At 38.8% G+C, this 18119-nt stretch overlaps 1 protein-coding gene across 2 annotated transcripts in view; it reads left to right on the plus strand.

Annotated features, from left to right (window-relative positions):
- The window catches only part of LIPC (lipase C, hepatic type), a 62380-nt gene extending 44827 nt beyond the window's left edge, over positions 1-17553 (plus strand). For both annotated transcript variants that reach the window (XM_068959116.1, XM_009681454.2), the window contains 8 exons: positions 122-309; positions 1614-1793; positions 4296-4413; positions 7503-7736; positions 9156-9398; positions 12799-12919; positions 13642-13860; positions 16651-17553. In XM_068959116.1, coding sequence (XP_068815217.1) covers positions 122-309; positions 1614-1793; positions 4296-4413; positions 7503-7736; positions 9156-9398; positions 12799-12919; positions 13642-13860; positions 16651-16762 — 1415 coding nt within the window. In that variant the 3' untranslated portion in view covers positions 16763-17553. The remainder of the gene's footprint in view (positions 1-121; positions 310-1613; positions 1794-4295; positions 4414-7502; positions 7737-9155; positions 9399-12798; positions 12920-13641; positions 13861-16650) is intronic.
- Positions 17554-18119: the final 566 nt, after the last annotated feature.

An 18119-nucleotide genomic window follows, 5' to 3' on the forward strand; every position in this document is an offset into this window, starting at 1 on the left:
CAATTATATATAGCTAGAATTTCAATCTTACTAGTTTCCTTTGTCTTTGATTGTGTTGCATTAATAACTTCTTCAGATTTTAGATTACATCCTATTATAACTGTTATGAATTTTATTTCAGAGGCCCTGGGATCACAGAATCAGCACACTACAACAAAGAATGATCAGCAAAGCTTAGAAACCAAATTTCGACTCTATACAGGCAGAACTGAAGAAGGCTGTCTGATTTTGTTTAATCAGTTGGAGACTCTTGACCAATGCAGTTTCAATGCCTCTCTTCCTCTGGTGATGATAGTCCATGGCTGGTCGGTATGAACTTACATTTTCTAATTCAAGCTACATCTAATTTGATATACTTTCCTTCTCGTTATGCTAGTGTCAAAAGTAACTTCAGAAGAAAGGATAGGACTAGAAAGATGGTGGATTTCCCTAGCAGCAATCATGGCTAGAAATAAAGTGTATATTCCCCATTGAGATTCTGAAGGAACACTCAACAAGCAATTTTTCATATGGGAGTCCCATTGCAGGGACTAGATTCACCCCTGGTTTAAAGCCAGCACAGTTCGAACAAGTAGCTGAACTAATGGGGCTATATCTCTGGAGGACTGAATACCAGTTTCATTTCTCTGATATGTTCACTGCCAGATACTTACAGAGTTATTGAAAAGCAATGCACACAATCTCCCTACATCTCTCTTTCAAGTACACCTTTAAGGAGAACTTCTCTATAAGCTTTTTCAGCTGAAAATAAAGCCTTCAACATCAATGAACTATCACTGAACTGTTTCCAGTTAAAAAAAATCTTAAAAACAAACACACACAACCAAGAAAGCCTCACTCAAATGCATACCACTACTATGCTAGAGGGAATTCTGATCAGATTCTCAGCTGAAAATAAAAGGAAGGATAGGAAATCATGTCGTTTTAACAGATACTTGATTCTTATCAAACCAGTGTAATCAGAGAAGATGGTAAAAGGCATCTTTGTGGCATATCTGCAACCACGCAATCAGAGAAACCTTGAACCACATCCTTGATATGTATAACTCTCTTAACCCAAATAACAGCAGAGTTGACTATGGATGGAATATTGTCATAAACTACTTCGGCCACGTCTCCCAATTAAGAATTTCTTCAAAACCTATACCCTCCTCAAAGACAAATTACAGACCTGAGACGGTGGCGATTCAAGTCAACTTCCACATTAATTTCACATGCAGAAGTGTTGGGCAGCTTTGAGATTCTCAAATACTGTGAAAAGTCCCGAAGAGATTAGGATGTTCTACTAAATCAATAATATGAACCATCTCTGGCAGGATGAAAATACTTAGGGACATCAATTCACTGATAGAGCTCACATCACAAGATCTAAAATATTTTATAGTTCTTGTATTGACTCTTAATGAATTTTTTGTCCTCCCCAAAAAAAAAATTCAAAGATTCTCAGAAATGAAACATGCTGAGGTCTCTCAAATCTAATGATCAGCACTGACCCTCCTTGTTTATGTTCTGGTTTTTGTTTCCTTGAGCTTTTCACAGGGAATGTTTGGCAGGAACTGTTTTCTCTTAAAGTTTTTTTTTTTCATTCCACTTTTTTTTATTGAACAAAACAGGTAGATGGGATATTAGAAGGTTGGATCTGGAAAATGGCAGCAGCTCTGAAGTCTCAGCACAAACAAATTAACGTGATCATTGCAGACTGGCTTACTCTTGCTCACCAGCACTATCCCATAGCTGTACAGAATACACGCTACATAGGACAGGAGATAGCAGATTTCCTGGAATGGCTGGAGGTAAGAGTCACCAAATCAAAACGTGTTTCTTTAGGAAACAGCTATTTACTTGTTTCTTATGCTTCTACTGCAGTTCTGAAATATTATGTTTGTTAATGCAATCTGTTTCAATTAACTCATGTTTCTTCAATACACTGCAAAATTTTCTTCCATAAACTTTCAGATGACTTCATAAAAATTTTATCATGCAAGAGAGAAAAGCAAGTAGTCTTCTTTATTGAAATACTTTGATAGGTATTTAGAGGTGAGATCATTTCAGACTACTTAAGTTTGCTGTGTTCCATTAGCATGTGTGCAGACAGTTGATGTTTTCTTTGAATCATAAAACTTCTCAATAATACTTCAAGTTCAGAACTCAGTAAAAGAAACTCAGAGGAAGAGCCCTATACTTTGAAAGCATGCACACATTATCACTTGCAAGTGGTTAATTCAATGAAATGAGTCTGTTATTTGCATCTTATTTCTGGGTTTAATGCAGAATTCAAGCTTGACATTGTGCCTAGTTTTTGCGTCAGTTCCCCACAGGTCATTCTAAAATAAAGGCCTGGAGATCCAGAGTGTAAAGGGAGACCTTTTAAGAGGACACACATTGCATAAAGATGGCACGGAGGCAGTAATAAAAATAGTAGCGAGTCATGAAAACCATCGCCACATAGGAAACAGTGGCCATGTCTTACAGCTGTTCTAGCTATACTAGTAGGTGCCAGACTTGAAAATGCTACACAGGAGTCTGCAAAGGATCTCCATCCCCAGTACTATTCAAGAGAAGGCAGAAAGCAAACTACTAGAATGAGAATCACTCATACAAATCACACATTCTATGCAATTGTTACTTCCCCTAGCTCTAGTATTAACTCAAACTCCTTGATTAGAAATGAAGTTATACTTCCTACCTCACAAAGAATTGTTGAATACGTTAATTTAAATATGGTGAGGCCTGAGGTAGAAGGGAAAAATACTTCAAAGCTGAGAGATCTGTAGCAAATACCACTGAAGAACAAAACTGCTTTCAATAGGAGTGGTAACGTAGAAGTAGTTATCAGATATGGTGCTCAGTTAAGGAGAGCAGCCACAAGGGAGAGGGCAGAAGAACCAGTGTCAACATTTTCCTTTGTGACATTACAAGAAACCTTTGCTCTTGTTTGAACGTGGTCTAAATTGCAGAAGACCTAAAGTCGTATTTTGAAGCTGTTTAATTATTGAATGAATCAAATGGTGGACTTCGTTCAGTTCCCAGGAGAACACAAAAAAAACCAACTGTCAACAAAAATGACAGTCAGTGACTTCTCCAGGGTCAGCAAACAAATTAAGGCTTGACTAAATGAATTCTTGCTACAGCACTGTACATAGCTTCTCTTGCACTGTACAGAGCTTCTCCTGCACCGTGACACATAGCAGGATTTAAACTGACCATCACTTTTCACAGTATTCAACTCACTTAAAATTCATTCCAACTCCCATGCCTGTTTTTCTGCTGTGCTTCCCGCTGCTTACGCCCAGGAAAGTACTTGAAATATCCTCAACAGAAGTAACAAAAGCTGCAGTGCTGTGTAACATTTTAATCAAGAATAAAAAGAAAGTAAATCTCAGGGCTCTTAGTCCAAGAGTTAACAAGGCATGATCTCTAGCTCAATAACATCTATCAAGAAAGCTATAAGAGCTGCCCCTCCCTCCGGAAAAAGGCTGCCAACTTTCCACCTCATCTTCACAAGAGGCAGGTATAGAGACTGCAAAGGGATTCCACTGGAATAGGCAGTATCCACGTTGAAATGAAAAAACAGAGGTTTGCCTTTCCTGCTGCAAAAAAACCACATGCCTTGTTTTCCTTTACAAGTTGGAAAAAGCTTGAGCCTCGCAGCTCACAGGAAAAGCTGAAGACCTAGATAGTACTCATTATACAGAGAGAAGGGCCTGAGGTCAGTTCTGCTTCAATAGGCTTATTTCAGATGAGATACCCAGTTTTGTACATATCAGTCCAAGAAATATCTTTACCATATCTTACACTTAAGCATGTCTAATGAAAGTTGTGATACTACGGTTTCAGATTTGGCTTATATTAGTATCTCAGGCAAGAGAAACAATGACACCTTTAACACCTTCTATAAAGTTTTGGGCTTTGGGATCTTTTTTTGTTTTATATGTTGAATTTAAAGGATACATATCCAAGTTACAGTTAGAAAAGTTGCAGACAAAAATGCTACCATTTCATCACTTGCAAAAAATAGCAACAAACATCCTACCATCTTTATCTATGGCTTTCCTGAAAAAAACACATAAGTAGCAGCACCCAACTGCATGGTATTTTCCTGATGCGTGAAAAGGAGAAGAACATTGAGCCAGCCAAAAGAGTTAGTGTGTGACTGACGCACCTCATTTGACACCCAGCATCAACATATAAATTTTCTGTGTTATAATTCATGGCATTCCTAGCTCATAATAAGTGTTTTACTGGTTTACTTTTCACATTTTCTGCATCTAAATCGAGCTGCTGCTGTCTTCCAGGAATCCATTCAATTTTCCAGAAGCAATGTTCATCTAATTGGCTACAGCCTAGGAGCTCATGTTTCAGGGTTTGCTGGCAGTTATATTAGCGGTTCAAACAAGCTTGGAAGAATTACAGGTAAAAAATATATATGTTTATAACTTCAGTAAAAATAACAGTCAACTGGTTTCTTTGCTCAAGTTATGTAGAGGTTTGACATATACTTTACATTAAAACTAAAAACTTCATTCTTATTTTTATTAATCGCATTGATAGTGTTGCTCATGCTGGAATTTAATTATAGCTGCTGGCTAAGGTTTGTATTTAATTTTCTTCTCATACTCATGTCTCTAGCTAAATCCATGTTGTATGTAGTCTTTCCAACAACATCTACTCCAACCTGTAAAATACTCATGCATGGGCAACTTAATCTACTTCTGTAATACTTTAAACTCAATGAGGCTATGCAAGTGTGCTTCAATGGAAGGGGTGTTTACAACTGTTTGGATTGTAAATACCATTCTGTACATGTAGAGAGAAAATATTAGCAAGGTAAAGTGTGGTTATATTTTAATAAGTAAAACATGACAGAGAGCTCTACTATGCCCTTAAAGAAAGACTGTTTCACATGATATAATATGCAAGAGCCCAGAAATGCAACATTTTAACCTGCATGCTGGGTGGGGGGAAGGAGGGAGGCGGGTATCAGGTCCAAGGTTTCAATCGGACCAACAACTTCACAGGAGACATGTGGAGGACCAGATCCTGAGCATCTCCCTAAAATAAAGCTCTTTTTCCTTACTTGGTGTTACAAACTTAAAGCTACATGTTATTCTGTCCGTACATGACCAAGACCAAATCCACGCACTCTAAAGTCCAAACATATGTCCCTCCTTGGGCTTGCCATTGTAACAAAGGAATTAGAGATAAGATAACGTTCAGTTCAGACTTCCACCCAATCTTGGCTGCTCTCAGTATTCCCACCTCTGGTCCAAGCTACCTTCCCCTACCCTTTGTATGCCACCTCCCTGGGAGACACGCCAAAGCAAATTTCCTGCAGAACCAGTGCACCCATTTAACAGCCCTGTCAGCATCTGCCATCACGGGGGTGTCTCAAGCTGGGGAAATACAGCAACACGCAAGTGTGTTCACTCAGCTCACCTCCTGATAGTTAGTATTTCAGAAAAACCGCAGTTAGCAGTGATCTATGCAGAAAAGAATCACATCAGCCAAATGCTTGATAAAGTCACACTGCAGGTTTTTAAAAATTTTCCCTTTGTTAACCGTATAGCCTTTTTTTTTTCTTGATAGACCCATGGCTATTGAACAGCAATGTTTGCCACAGTTTAGAAGTTTCTCCCACTAGCTAGAAATTAGGATGAAAATCTACTGAAAACACTTTTCAAAATAAGGTAGCCTCTCACAGTAATTCTAGTTATGATCATTCCTACCTCAATCCAAACTACAACATATGGAATATACAAGCATAGAGACTAGAAAACATAAACCAAAGATTCAAACTGTATATTGTTCGAATTTGTCTTGCATCCGCTCCAAGTAACACCTTAAACTAAAGGTTAGCTACTAATTTCGGATCTCCTTTGGTCACTATCCTGACCCAAAACCTATTATTTTGAGCTGAAGTAGTCCCATTCAGTAACACCTTCATCATTAGCAACTCATTTTAAAAAGAAAATTACATTAAGGGAATCATCTAGCTGTGCTTGAGCTTTCAATCGTGGTACATTGCTCTTACAGTGAATTGAAGCCAACTCCCCTGTGACAAAATTATAGTCCTGGATTATATTTTACAAGCAGCATATCATCAGAGTATTCCTAATAGATGCTTAAAGTAAACATAAAAGTTAATCATAACACTTGATTGTGCTGACTAGTGGCATTTTGAGTCTCCTATGATGTTTTGTAATTGTACTAATTATAAGTGCTATGAAAATACACTTATGAGACTATTGATATATTGTATACAGTACCACATCTAATGCACAGTGACAGCCTAAAAGGGGGGAGGGAGGGGAGGGGGGGAGTGCATCTTACATGAGGACCATATCAGCTAAAATGTTTAAATTACCAGAGAAAATATTTCACTTTAATTTGGTGTGGGAGCAAGGCAGATGGGACTTGAATCTATGATTGTGTCTAAATCTGATCTTGGATTCATTGTCACATAGTGTGCCCTACACAATCAGCTCTCATGACAGGGCCTGCATGTCAAGAGGCTGATTTTATATTACACGTTATGATATTACACCTGTATATACACAAGGACAGGAGCTCATCAGCACTGCTTGTTCAGTCCATATTAGTACATTAAGTCATTGTAATGGATAAATAAAAACATTAGAACATATTATAATTATATGCATTTTTCAGTAAAAATTATTCAGACTTGAACAATAACCTCCAGAAGTTCACACTGATTAAAAGTATTAAAAAAAAAAAACAACGTAGGATGGCCTCCTTACTTGTATTGCCTATACTTTCAGTCTTGTTCAGTTACAGTTATGTAATGTCATTAGTCCATAGTATTGACAGAAGAATACCATATTTCGAAGCTGGTCCTCAAAGACAAAAAGCAGCTTTAAACTGTATGGGCAGTCCCTTTTCATAAGGCAGTTCTCCCAAAAAAGCACTTTACAAAAGCATCTGGTAAACTAAAACAAGCTTCTCGAAGCAAAATATTATTTTTCAGAACACAATAATAAATTGTCTTGAAATTTTTTAATGTTAAAAAATTATTATAAATAACATGAAGCGGACATAGAACTCTTTTGATCAACAAGTGAAGCTTTATAAAGTGTCAGATCCCAAATGTGGGCTAAAGGTCAACCTTGTAGTGGGACAGCTGCCTTCAAAAGGGCCTCTGAAATGTGTGACCTCTAGAGTATGAAAGAACAAAATTAAGTAAACATTCCTCAAGAGACAAAGCAGTAATGAGCATGGTTTGTCTATAACAAACACTTCTATCTCTCTGGGTCAATGTCCTTGTGGATGTAGCAGTTACAGTGTCTATGTTTACTTTACCTTTTGGTGTAACCATGTACCCTCTGCAGGACAAGTGCTTTTTGCGTTATTTCTATAAATGAGAGACTTCAGTGAAATTACCAGTACTGTCAGTTTTTCAATACTTCTTACAAGACTTCTTTCGTAACACTAAAAGAAGAGCCCATCTGTACTATATCACAAATGAATTATTGCATTTATTGCAGGCCTTGACCCTGCTGGTCCCCTGTTTGAAGGAATGTCACCAACAGACCGTTTATCTCCAGATGATGCAAACTTCGTAGATGCAATTCATACATTCACTAAGCAGCACATGGGTCTCAGTGTTGGCATCAAACAGCCTGTGGCCCATTTTGACTTTTATCCCAATGGAGGCACCTTTCAGCCTGGCTGTCACATCATGCACATGTATAATCACATTGCACAGTACGGAATCACTGGTAAGAACCAACAGGACAAAAAGGGAAGAAGCATTGCACCTGGACCAACAATATCTCCGGGAAACTTTACGTATCTCTATGGACTTAAAACAGTATCTAATGGGAGTATTATCTCCCATTACATGCAAAGGCAGTTTCTTTTCTAGAAAGTGGTTATTTGACTTTTACATATACTGAGCTCACTCTTTTCCTACTGACTCCAGTAAGAAATTTGGCTGCTTAGCACTTCTGAAAACGAGGGCATCAGCATCCTGCTGTCAAGCACTTTGGAATAATTTCAAAGGTATTTGTTTGGGGGTAGAGGAAATGAGAAAACTTATTCTAATTAAGCCAGATTCACCTAGTGTGCAATTAGTTATTTCAAGTTATTTTATTTGTGTTTCAAATAAAACACAATGCTATACTACTTACCTCCTTAATTCACCTTTCCTGCCATCTTTCAGCTGTGCAGCGGTTGATGCTCTCTCTAGGACCTGACTGCCAGTGTTCCAGGCTGTTTTATATATAGAAGCCTAGTTCTGATGTACCTAAATGTAAACGCACAGAGAAACTGATGCAACATACTGCAGAGAGATAAGGCACTGATGCACAGTGTTTTCAGTTCACCAGAAAACCCCAAATGAGTGCTTTTCACCCAGCATACTGCACTGCCAAAAAATTTCTCAACTATCATCACACTATCAAAAAAAGTAGGCCTTACTTGTTAGCAGATAATTCATGACAAACATGAGGCCAAGCATGAGCTAGGAAGCTTGTCAGTGAAGACAGGTAGAACGGTCCACCATGATATCTCCCAATTAAACAGAATAAGAGAAAACAATAGTCATAATTTGATGATACTGACGGAAAAGAAGGAAAAAGAGACAGGCGTATTCCTCATATACGCATGTCTATGTATTGAATACGTTTGCTCCTTCTTCTCTGTAACAGCTGCAAGCAAAATTGAACAAGAGGGCTTGTCGCTCTGATAAGGACAAAATATGACATTACCAAATAAGCATCCAAAAGTCAACAGTGTTCTACCATTCAGAGTAAGACCGTGGTCTCTAATGTGGTGTGGTCCAAAAAGACTGCATATAGCAGCATATTGTATTTCATATTTACCTGAGCACCCAGGACAACGAAATCAAGGTACCTATTCAGTCTTGTACAGGCAGGCTATACAGTTTTAAGCTGCAAACTCTGGTAATCTTTTTAATTTTACTAGCACAGTTGCTCAGCCAGCTATGTCTGCATTATTTTAAAAGCAGGATCGCTACATGCATGATTGCCGAGAAAAAAATCATGACATTTTAGTAGCAAAGTGGGGAAAGAACAATAACATATACATAGCTGCTTCCTCTATACTGTATTCCTCTAGAGATGGCACAGGAAATAGGAACAAGGGCATATAAAAGCTCTGTTGTGTTTTTTTTCTAGGCATCACTCAAACTGTGAAATGCGCCCACGAGAGGTCAGTTCATCTGTTCATCGACTCCCTGCTTCACAAGGACAAGCAGAGCATGGCCTACTGGTGCAACGACATCAACACTTTCGACAGAGGAATGTGCCTCAGCTGCCGAAAGAACCGCTGCAACACCCTGGGCTACAACATCCGGGAGGAAAGGCTCCCCAAAAGCCGACGCCTCTTTCTGAAAACAAGAGCGCATATGCCTTTCAAAGGTTTGTGGGAGCGCTCGTCACCGTCTCCGGACCGGTGACGGAGCGCGAGAGCGAGCCTAGGCTCTGGGATCCTGTTTACTCCGTTATTAACGCCTGTAAAACGCGCGGGGATCATCCACCTGCTGAGGCGGCTGAGCGTCCCGCTAGGCTGCCCACGTGCCCCTTCATCGAGATCCCGGCCCTTGGTGTTTCTGTGGGAAAAGGCACGCTGCATGCTTACCACGTGCTGCGGGTTCGCGGCCCCGGAGCTGCTCTGGGCCCTGACCTGCAGGACCTTCCTGCAGCAATCGTTCCGTCTGAGTTTACTGTAACACATGCAGGCTTACAGCCAAGCCGAAAAGGCAGCATAATTGCTCCACCAAGCCTGCCAAACTGCTTCTTTCAAGTATGACCAAATTTTGTCTGTAATTGGTCTATGAGACGAGACACAAATTATTACTTCTCAAACAGACAGACAGACACCAGAACAGCGGGGATTTTTCATAGGACAGAACCGTAGCGCTAAAATAAAGCGACTCTAGCTTCATCCTCACTGAATTACTTCATCAAGGGGACAATGCACCAGTTCTCTGAGCTCGGAGAGACAGTCAGCGCGGCACAGCACCCGCGCTACTCCAGTCAGGGAAACCACCCGGCGGGGAAGCGGCGCCGACGCGCCCGTGGGCCGTGAGGGAGCGCGCGCGCGCGAGCCGCCGTCCGTCCGTTGGGCCGACGCCCCCGCGCGCGCCTCTCCCAACGGCCCCCGCCCACAGGCGGGCGGCGCCAGGCCGCTCCCGCCGGGCTTGCGTGCGGGCGCAGCCGGGCACCTGAGCGTTGGCCTCGCGCCGCCCGGGCCGCGGCGGCCCCGCCCCCTCCGCGCTGAGGTGCCGCTGCCCGGCTGCCCCCGCAGGCACTAAACAAACATCGCCGTGGGGTACCTTTGAATCCGCTCCTCCGGAGAGGCCTGCTCAGCCCTCGGAGAGCCGGCATTGCTCAATCTGACACATCTCCGCTTGCGCTTTTTGAAACGCCACAGGAAGCTTGCTTAAAACAGATTCCAAAATTTTAAAGACCACCTACGGTTCCCCATCTTGTTTCGGTTCGGCACAGCCAGGTCGCTCTGCGCCCAGGCACCGAGGGCGATCCTCGGTATTGTCTTCCTCCCTCCACACAGAGATAGGTATTTTACCATGGGCTTAATTTTTGTTCTGTTGGCTTTGATTTCAGTTTTTAAAGATGCAGCATTTTTATTCTTGGAACTGGCTTTGAATAAAGAAATAAATAAATAGATGCGTTTATGGCACATATCCAAACATCAGTGCCCCGAACAATAGTTTCCTTTCACTGAAGTTCCAAAACAAGGCGGCAACTGTGGGATGATCTGTATAAAGTGATCCTTGTGCTTCAAACGTTTCCCCAAGAGTGACAAAGAGAAGGAATCTGAGAAACTCAGCATTGTACTTCACAATCCTCCACATTTCTTTAGAGGACTTGACATTTCATTTTTCAAACTAACAGCATTATGTTGTAGGGTGTATGTTAATCCACTTTAAAAAAAATAAATTACTGCAAATAAGGTAACTTTTATAATAATGCTGCGAGGGGGCCCTAAGTCAACCAGAGTTTTTATATGGATATGCTCTCACCTTTCTCCTTTAAATGAGGCTAGGTTTTATTAGAACATATACTCTAACAGCAAACTTTTACAACAGAGAGAACTCAGAGCGAGACTGAGCAGTATTAAAAGTGATTTGTAAACAAGCTCGGACTACCTTGTCCTGATCAGGTTTGCTTTGTGGCTGGCAACAACCAACCAGCCATATTCTTTTCTGCTGAGTAACACCTTTTCAAAAGAAAACACGTTGTTCACTAACGTGTAACACCTACGAAACAACCAAAAAGGGTCAGCTTCTTTAACAAATACCTTCCCACTGCAAAAACTCCCCGTGCTAGATAAAAAACAACTTATGCACATATATAAAAAGATTACTCTCCGAACAGCTCAGTGGAGCCATTCTCAGAAGTGACATTACCTGGGAAGTGTGAAACAGCTGAGAAGAAATGAGGAAAAAGTACCCATCTATATGAAAACTGCAGTGCAATAATGGTTAACAGAATGGTTTCCTGTGTGTAATCTGAGCAGGTGACAAGGATAAAACACACTTCTCATTTTTCCAGATACCCTAAGGCCTTTGTCAATAAAAATTATTTTAGGCTTCTTTCCTTAATATGGATATCTATTATTTTTATTGAGAAGAAGGCGGGCAGAGAGCGAAACCACATTTTACACTGTAGAAATATTTTAGAGCTGAATAATGTCAATCTGCTTTAGAAAAATCTCGAATATCATTGCACACCTGGCTATATATGGTTGTGATTATAACAGTGATTAATCAGAAACATAAACATGATGCCCTGATTAGTGGTATCTAAAATACAGCATCAGTCATCAAAAAGTTATTTAGAAAATACTAGATCTGGCGTTGGTGTCAAAAGTAGATAAAGAGCCATCATTGCTCTGGCATCGTCAAGTCAAAGGTACAGAGATCATTACTCAACAATAACTTTTCCATAGTAAATTTTAAATTGCTACAGTCAAAACCCTTTTCTTTCACCAGGCAGGAAAGCACTGAACATTCAAATCTAGCTGACAGCATCTACATGCACATGGCTTCTAACTGTACGTTGCTGTTGTTGTTGCTGCTTTAAATGTACTAAATATCAAAATATTTGATATTTATATAGCACTCTAATAAATATAGTGATGATCGCTCAGGCATTCTTTATTCCCCAAAGCATGTCATTTTTTTAATTTCAAAGACTTTCCTAAACACTGTTCTTCTAAAAGCCACCAAACCTCAAAGCACTAATGACATATTTCTTATAGCAGTGTGCTGAACAAAGTCATATTGTTAACAGATGCATGTTAAGCACAATGTATCACTATGCAGTCAAGGAAAGTTTGTGAGTCATCTGCTTTGCAGGGAGATTTTCTAGCTGTTCACAGAGGAAAAAGGCTGGCAACACTGCACAGAGCCTCCAGTCTGTATCATACATCTCTAACCATGTCCAGTCACAAGGACTCATCCCTAGTTAGATGGAGGATTTGCCAGAAATTCTCACAGTTAAGCTTTAGAAAAGCTGAAATATTTCCCATGAAAGAACGTTTTATCCTACAAAAGGAATGCTGTCCAGCTTTCCTCTTTTCCCCATCCTTTAGAGCAAGAGGGCTCTAAAACCCTAAGGGATAATACAGCACAGCAACAATCAGTGCTGACGCTTTCATCGTAACAAGTTTGTTTAAAAGATAAAATGAAAATGTGAATCAAGTTTCTGCTTTGAAAGGCAAATTTCTTTTGCCAGACAAATCTATAGCTTCTTTGACCATTCATCTTCTCACTCGGCAAATTCTTTTCTACAGTCTATCACTATCAGTTCAAGATCCACTTCATCAATGAAATCCAAGAAAAGCAGGTAGACCCAACTTTTACCATCTCTCTGACAGGCACTAAAGAAGATGCCAAAAACCTGCCCATCACACTGTAAGTATCCGATACCTTATGCCATCTTATGAAGGAGAAAATAGGCCACTTTCTAGTACCTTACCATTTATGTAATAACGCTATGAATAAACTGGTTTAGTACAGTTATCAAGTGGAGATGAACAGGAAATTGTTACCAAGTCATCTCTTCACCCACACCCCCTAAAACTCACAGAACTTCACAATGTTCATACAGTTGAAAAGTATGAAATCTCTCTATAAAATAAACCTGGTAATCCTGAAAGTTCTCTGAATGTTAAGTATCCTGTCCAGTTATGCTCAGCCCATGCCATAGCTAAGACAGGGAGGCCTAGTTTATTAAAACACAAATATATAGTATATATACATACAAAGAAGCAGATGTGATTCCAGTAAAGAATTTAGGATATTTCTGATGAAGGACTGTCTGTATTAACAAAAGCAAAGGAAACAGGATGGGTCAGTCTTTGCTCTCACAGACAAAGGCCTAGCCTTGCTTTTCTATTGCTGTCAGAAACCACTGCTGCTTTACCAAGTGTCTAAGTTTCTCCCACTTCTGCTTTTTTTTCCTAGCAGGTTGTCATATTTCACTACTTTACTCACCCGCAGAAAAAGCAGAGAAATCAATGTTCTCCCAGACAAGGGAGAGGAGGGCTCTTTGGTTTTAAAGAGAAGAGAACCTCTTTTCTCCATGTTAATCCATATTAACTAAGATAGCATTATTCTGTTTTTGTTTTCTGCAGAGTTGAAGGTATTAATGGGAATAAAACTTACTCTTTCCTCATCACACTGGACACTGATATTGGTGAACTAATAATGATGAAGTTCAAATGGGAAGGAACAGCAGTCTGGGAAAACATCTGGGACACAGTTCAAACTATAATTCCCTGGACAAAAGGCACCCGTCGACCAGGGCTTATTGTGAAGACAATACGAGTAAAAGCAGGTGAAACGCAGCAAAAGTAAGTGTAATAAAAACACAATTTTTCTGTAATAATAAAACAGAAATTTGGCACACAGCTTTATCCTAGCTGAGATACAATTTTCTGAGTGCCAGCAGTCACACCAATGCTGAATTACCCAGGTACAGCTTCTGGCTTTCTGGCTCTTTATCTCAGTTCATGCTGTGTGATTTTTTTTTTTTTTAAGTGACTTGTGAAAAGAATTTTTTTTGTTCTCAGGTCAGAAAGGAATAGTGGAAGTAGACGACCAGCATAGTTTCTTCTGCATGCCTTCTGCAAAGTGAATGGATTAGTAGCTTCAGTAAAAATACCACTTATGTGCTGGCTCAATCTTGCCACTAATCTGAGCTTAAAGCACAATAACCTTGGGTGACAAAGTTTTGTTGATACTTGGGAATAGAGGATAGAGAAGGATTTAGGGCCCCGGTCCAAGGAAAAACCTTAGCGAGCACTGCAGTGGAAACATATTCTACACAACTTAAGACAATTCCTTCCTTATTTTTCGAGTGCGTTTCTCTCACTCCATAAGGAGCATACAAAATTCCAAAGAAGATAACGATGCAAGATATACTGAATTCAACATTAAGGCCATGAAAATTCAAATTCTTACTTACAGAAATATGCCAAATCTTAATTATTTGCCTTTCAATAGCTACTTCATAGAGAAACTCAGTAACATCATTCTTAAAAGTCTACAGTAGAAGGATCACGCACAGAACTAAGCAGCCATCTATCAGATTTTTCATTCCATTCATTGAGGTTAAGGGTTTTACGATAAAATTTGCCTAACTTTGTCTCTCATTCATTTATGTTACACCAATCTGACCTCTAACAGTTGATAGTAAGTTACTAAACAGTGCAGGCTAAAAAGCCTTGTAGAAGAGGTTCCTGGAGTGCTGAACTGTGGAAGCAAAATTTCAACTACAGACAGGATGAAATTTCTATAGCAGGCAAACTGAATCTAAGCAGTCCTGGGGGGAAGCAGCAGAAACCTATCCTTCTACACACCATACCTTCACTGGTATTTGACAATCATTTGTGCACTCTGGTTGTGTATTTTTCTATGGTATAAAACAAGCGATGTGAATTTTGTCAGGGAACTCTGAAGTAGCATCTTGCAGCAAGCAGTTTTCCAAAGAAAAAGCTTCTGAACGCAAAGTAAAGTCTTTTTTTTTTTTTTTTTTCCCCTCTCTACTGATTGCTTTGGAACTGGACCACCCAGTCTGAGTGGTGCTGTTCTTTACACACATATTAGTAACACTTTTGAAACTGCTTATTCTCACAGGGGAATTTTGGCCAGAAGATAGAATAACAAAACTTGTAATTATTCCCACAGCTTTAATCCTTTGAGAAATTTTAACTGAGCATTTTAATTAAGGTCAATGAGAAAAGCATGTCTTACCTTGCAACTGTGGCTCAGCCTCAGAAGGTGTTTTATCCTGTTAGAGTCTCTTTCTCACCAGCACCAACTGTAACCACTGCAGAATGTCTGTGGAACAGTACTCATTGGCAGAGCTGCATCTCCTTGATACTGACACAAAAGACAAATAAGACAAAGTGATCTAAAGAGCATTTTTCATACTGCAACCAGTGGGGGGAGGAAGAGGAAATCATATTTACTTGTTCTTTTTGTCCTCGCTGAAAATGTATTTTGTGGGTATTTTCCTCCTCCTAACCCAGCACTTCCAATATGCTATAGCCATAAAAAAAAAAAAAAGTCTGTTTCTGTAACATCTCATGCTGTTTTTAAAGCAGTAATGCCAAATCAGTACTGACCTAGCTGCCAAAATAAATTAAAGCATAGTATACACCATAAATTAGCCCTATTTAAAGAGATTAAGTACCTTGAGAAGAAAGGAATGCAGGCTGAAAGGATTGCCAGATAGAGTCATTTTTCTGACCAAAAAGCTACTCTCCAATAGTGCTTGTATGTCAATAACAAGGCACCAGCCAATTCTCCTTACATGCTACTTAGGGAGTCCCAGAAAAGAGGGAACTGAGATGGGGAGTTATTACACTACCATAAAATAACATGGGTATCTTTAGATACCTAATGCTCTTTAGAAGATCTTTGCTGTAAGCAGAAGTGGTAGTCTGTGCCAAGATCTTAGTATGTGCTGATTACACACTGTTTTCTTTCGGTGCAATCTGAGAACGTAAATAACACTACTGTTGCAATGCTGTAGTAATGCCTGGGGTGAAAGAAAGATCATTAGGTTATTCTAAAAGGAGGAATGAAGAATACGCAAGGAAAAGTATTTTCTTCAGAGAAAAGGGTGGGTAGATTTTGGTCTTCTTGGAAAGACCAAAACCATGTATTTAAGAATTAGTAAGCTTGGAATTTAAGCACCAAAAATACTAGAACACACACGTCTTTTCAGTTGTCTTGCGCTTTCTTGAGGATTTGAGCAGACTCTTGATAGTATTTTATATGCATGCACTTACCTTTACTAATTCAAAATGCTCATGGTTTTCATAAACACAATAAATTTGCATACACAATAAACACACAGCGAGAGTATGATTTAGGAGAACAGCATGTTATATATGATATCAGAAATAGGACGGTCATGTACTCAGTACATAGGAATCACATTCCTCGGCCTCTGCACCTAGTATCTGGCTGCCAGACAGATCTTCTCTCTCCTCACAAGCCTGCAAAAACAATGAGATACCTTCCTGTAAAGACAGGATGAAGAAAAGGAAAGGCAGTACAGAGTGCAAACTATTTTAACCTGAAAGTGTTCCTAAAAAGTAACGTTATACTTGCATGTTTTGTTTTCTTTCTAGAATGACATTTTGTTCTCAAAGCATTGACAATGTTCACCTTCATCCAGCCCAAGAGAAAACATTTGTGAGATGTGAAGATCGCTTTCCAAAACAAAACAGAAAGTTTACATGAGCAAGAAGTCTTTGAAAATTTATTTTATTTTGTTGGATTTAAGGGGAAAAAAGGAGAATCTAATTTCCAATTAAACACTGAAATATGAATAGTGAATAATATTAGTTAAACCTTTTCTAATTTATTTACTAATGAAAAGGGAGTTAAATAATTTACAGGAAAATGTATTTCCAAATAGGTAACTTAAAGTAAAAAGTTTGAACTATTTGTTAATTATAACCTTCAAAAACTAAAAAACCTCTCAATGTAGAAAATGTCTGAGCTAAGCATTATAACGATAAGAAAAGCAAAATAATTGCATCACCTAAAAATGCTAAAGTGTGTCCTATTGGAAAAAGATTTGCCATTACGTGTTGAGATTAACTGTTTTAATTAACTAGTAATTTAATTAATGATGCTTAGTACACTACAGACAATTCTAGCACAAACACGTTCAATGAACTGTTTCTTTAAAAACGTTTTTATCTGTATATGTAAACCCTAAGTTTTCAGATTGTAAATCACTGTACAGTAGTTTTTAACATGATTTGAAATTGTATCAGTAAATGGAAAATGGTAAAATCCTTAGACATCTTCAGTGCATATAATTAGAAAAATTTAAACATACAGAAATCCATTGTTTCCTATGTCATAATAGAAACTGTATAAAGAAACATTACTGCATTGTCTCAGATTATTTTTATTTTCTGGTTATAACATATGGTAATAAAAGATACATACATCAAAATATTTCATTTGTCACTTGATAATGCTAAGCACCACAAGATTCATTAAAAATTATGTTTCTAGAACTGTGTATTCTGAATGCAATTTGTTTTAAATGCTCTCTAGACTGAAAAAAAAAAGTTTAAGATAGTCATAAGACCTGGAAGAAAGCATACGTTCCATACCAATACGACACAGAGAATTTCGAATCAAAATAAACAAGTGTTACTAGGATTAAAATGAGATTAACTAAAAAAGTATGACAAATGAACAAGTTAGGCAGAACTAGCAATCCTGCAAGCAATAAGCAGTGATCAAGTGGTGGATGTAGACATCTTTGCTGACTATTCAGAATATTAACTTCAAAAAGCTTTTTTTAAAATAGCTACTATTCATTTAAATAAACAGGAATAATCAATACAGAAAAAGAAAGGCTGATTAAATATAACGGAAACTGAAGTATAATTACCTTGCAAATGATGTATCGGTTATCCTTAAAGTGTGTATCAGATCAGCTTCTGAAATTTAAACAGTGGCCAGCTAGAGTACCATCTTCCTCAGGAAAAAATCATTCTAGAGTTGGATGCAAATTCCAGGTTAAAAAAAAACACAAAACTTTAAATCTTCAGTGAAAACTAAGTTGTGTGCTTTA

This window comes from Struthio camelus, chromosome 12 (assembly GCF_040807025.1).
Source record: "Struthio camelus isolate bStrCam1 chromosome 12, bStrCam1.hap1, whole genome shotgun sequence".
Lineage (NCBI taxonomy): Eukaryota > Metazoa > Chordata > Aves > Struthioniformes > Struthionidae > Struthio > Struthio camelus.